The 1,863-nt window shown below is 40.7% G+C and overlaps 1 protein-coding gene across 1 annotated transcript; it reads left to right on the top strand.

The window, feature by feature from the left end:
- The first annotated feature begins 611 nt into the window (after positions 1–611).
- On the top strand, positions 612–1,622 carry LOC147814269 (uncharacterized). Its single transcript, XM_087160300.1, has one exon. The coding sequence runs from the start codon at positions 612–614 to the stop codon at positions 1,620–1,622; it is 1,011 nt and encodes a 336-aa protein (XP_087016426.1).
- The last annotated feature ends 241 nt before the right edge of the window (positions 1,623–1,863 follow it).

The raw sequence follows: 1,863 nt of genomic DNA, 5'->3' as shown, positions 1-1,863 counted from the left end.
ATCCCTAAAACAAATAAAGACTTCAGTCTTCCGAGTTCTTACCGCCCGATCTCCCTCCCAGCCGTCTGAGGAAAAATCCTAGATAAGTTAATTACTAAAAGACTGAGTTACCATTTGGAAAAAAGAGAAATACTAAGCGATAACCAGTTTGGCCTCAGGACTGGGAGGGGGACCGATGATGCACTCAAAAGGGTGGTTGATTTCGTCAACAATAAAAAACTGGAGAACAAACATACGATTGGGGTGGCTCTGGACATAGAAAACGCCTTTAATTGCGCCGACTGGACAGTTATCAAAACAGCGTTTAATATTTGTGTTTTACCGGACAACTTAGTCTCTATTGTTTTTAGCTTCTTAAACGAGAGATCGACAAACTTTCATGATGGCAATGGAAACATTGTCGTTAGTAGAAACTTAAACGTTGGTGTGCCACAGGGCTCCTCCCCGGGTCCTATACTTTGGCTTATTTTAATTACGACATTTTTAAAATAGTTTTAAACATTGATTTTATACAATTTCGTGATTTTAGCTATAATGATATCGATATAGTCGCCTTTGCAGACGACATTTTATTATTGGTAAGTGGTCCAGTTTTATACCGCTTTGACTAAATGGCGACTCATATTCTTACTTGCAAGTCAGACTGGGTCGAAAGGAATAAACTAAAATTCGCTAAAGAGAAAACACAGCTGTTAACATTCCCCAAAAGTAATAAAAAAATCGGCCGGTTACCTTGTATCAAGTTTAATTCTACAGATTCGTGCAATGTCAAAAATGTTAAGACAATGAAATACCTTGGCGTCACCTTGGACCCGGGTCTGACATGGATACCACATCTAAACGATATTAGAGATAGAATCACAAATTTTAACCAGGGTATCAGAAGAGTCGCCAGAGTCACTTGGGGACTCAGACTACAAATCTTGAAACGAATATATCTCCAGGCAAGTCAGAGAGTCATCCTTTATGCCGCCAGTGTCTGGTACAGAAACAATAGTAAAATAAATGAAAAACTAAATAGCCTTCAGAGGATTCCATTGTTAAACTTGACTAAAACCTACGCTACTACCAGTACTGAGTCTATCCAGATACTGGCGGGGGTGGTTCCAATAACAGTTAAAGTTATAGAGGATGTTTATACCAAGAGGGTGAGATGGGGATGGCGATTACGAGATCTAATGCAAGTACTACATCCCGATTTCGACAAAACCTTGAATTTTGATATGCCGCCTCGGGAGCACCCATCTCTTTATCGCCCCTTGCCCTGGGAAAATTGTGCCCCTAGTAACCAGGGGGTGGAGATCTATACTGATGGCTCTCGGATGGAGGTAGACACACCTGGAATTTTCCATGCGTCACATGCAATGATTGTTAAACAGGATGGTATTACCATTTTTAAATCCTCCACCAGAGTCACAGACAATACTAATATCTTTATCGCAGAGCTAATGGCAATCAGATCCGCCTTTATCTGGTTCAATGATAATAATATCAATAGCGCTACCATTTTTTCAGACTCGTTGTCCTCTCTCCAGGCCCTGGCTGACCCAGAACCAAGTTCAAAACTGATTGAAAATATTATAAACATATTGGCACAGAGGTATTACAATGAATTGGGTTAAAGCCCACTTGGGGATCCAGGGCAATGAGGAGGCCGACGAAGCAGCAAAGGAGGCCATTGGCTCCGAGATTATAGTTCTCCAAGTTCTGAGGACCCCATAGGCAAGCAAAGACCGAAATCAAGTGGATTTTAATGGCAAGGTGGCAGTACAATTGGTACAATTCTGATAAGAGCTGGCAGACTTTTAAGTTTATTAAGACCCCGTCAACTACAAGAATTCAATCAAATTTCTACTTAAATCA

This window comes from Parasteatoda tepidariorum, chromosome 3 (genome assembly GCF_982258835.1).
Source record: "Parasteatoda tepidariorum strain Cologne lab strain chromosome 3, Ptep-v5.0, whole genome shotgun sequence".
In the NCBI taxonomy this organism is placed as follows: domain Eukaryota; kingdom Metazoa; phylum Arthropoda; class Arachnida; order Araneae; family Theridiidae; genus Parasteatoda; species Parasteatoda tepidariorum.
Note: the sequence above shows the minus strand (reverse complement) of the source record. Positions and strands in the feature narration are given on the sequence as shown.

Bases quoted from the DNA above. Each gene is read 5' to 3' on its own strand.
- LOC147814269 (XM_087160300.1), top strand. From the start codon at position 612: ATGGCGACTCATATTCTTACTTGCAAGTCAGACTGGGTCGAAAGGAAT.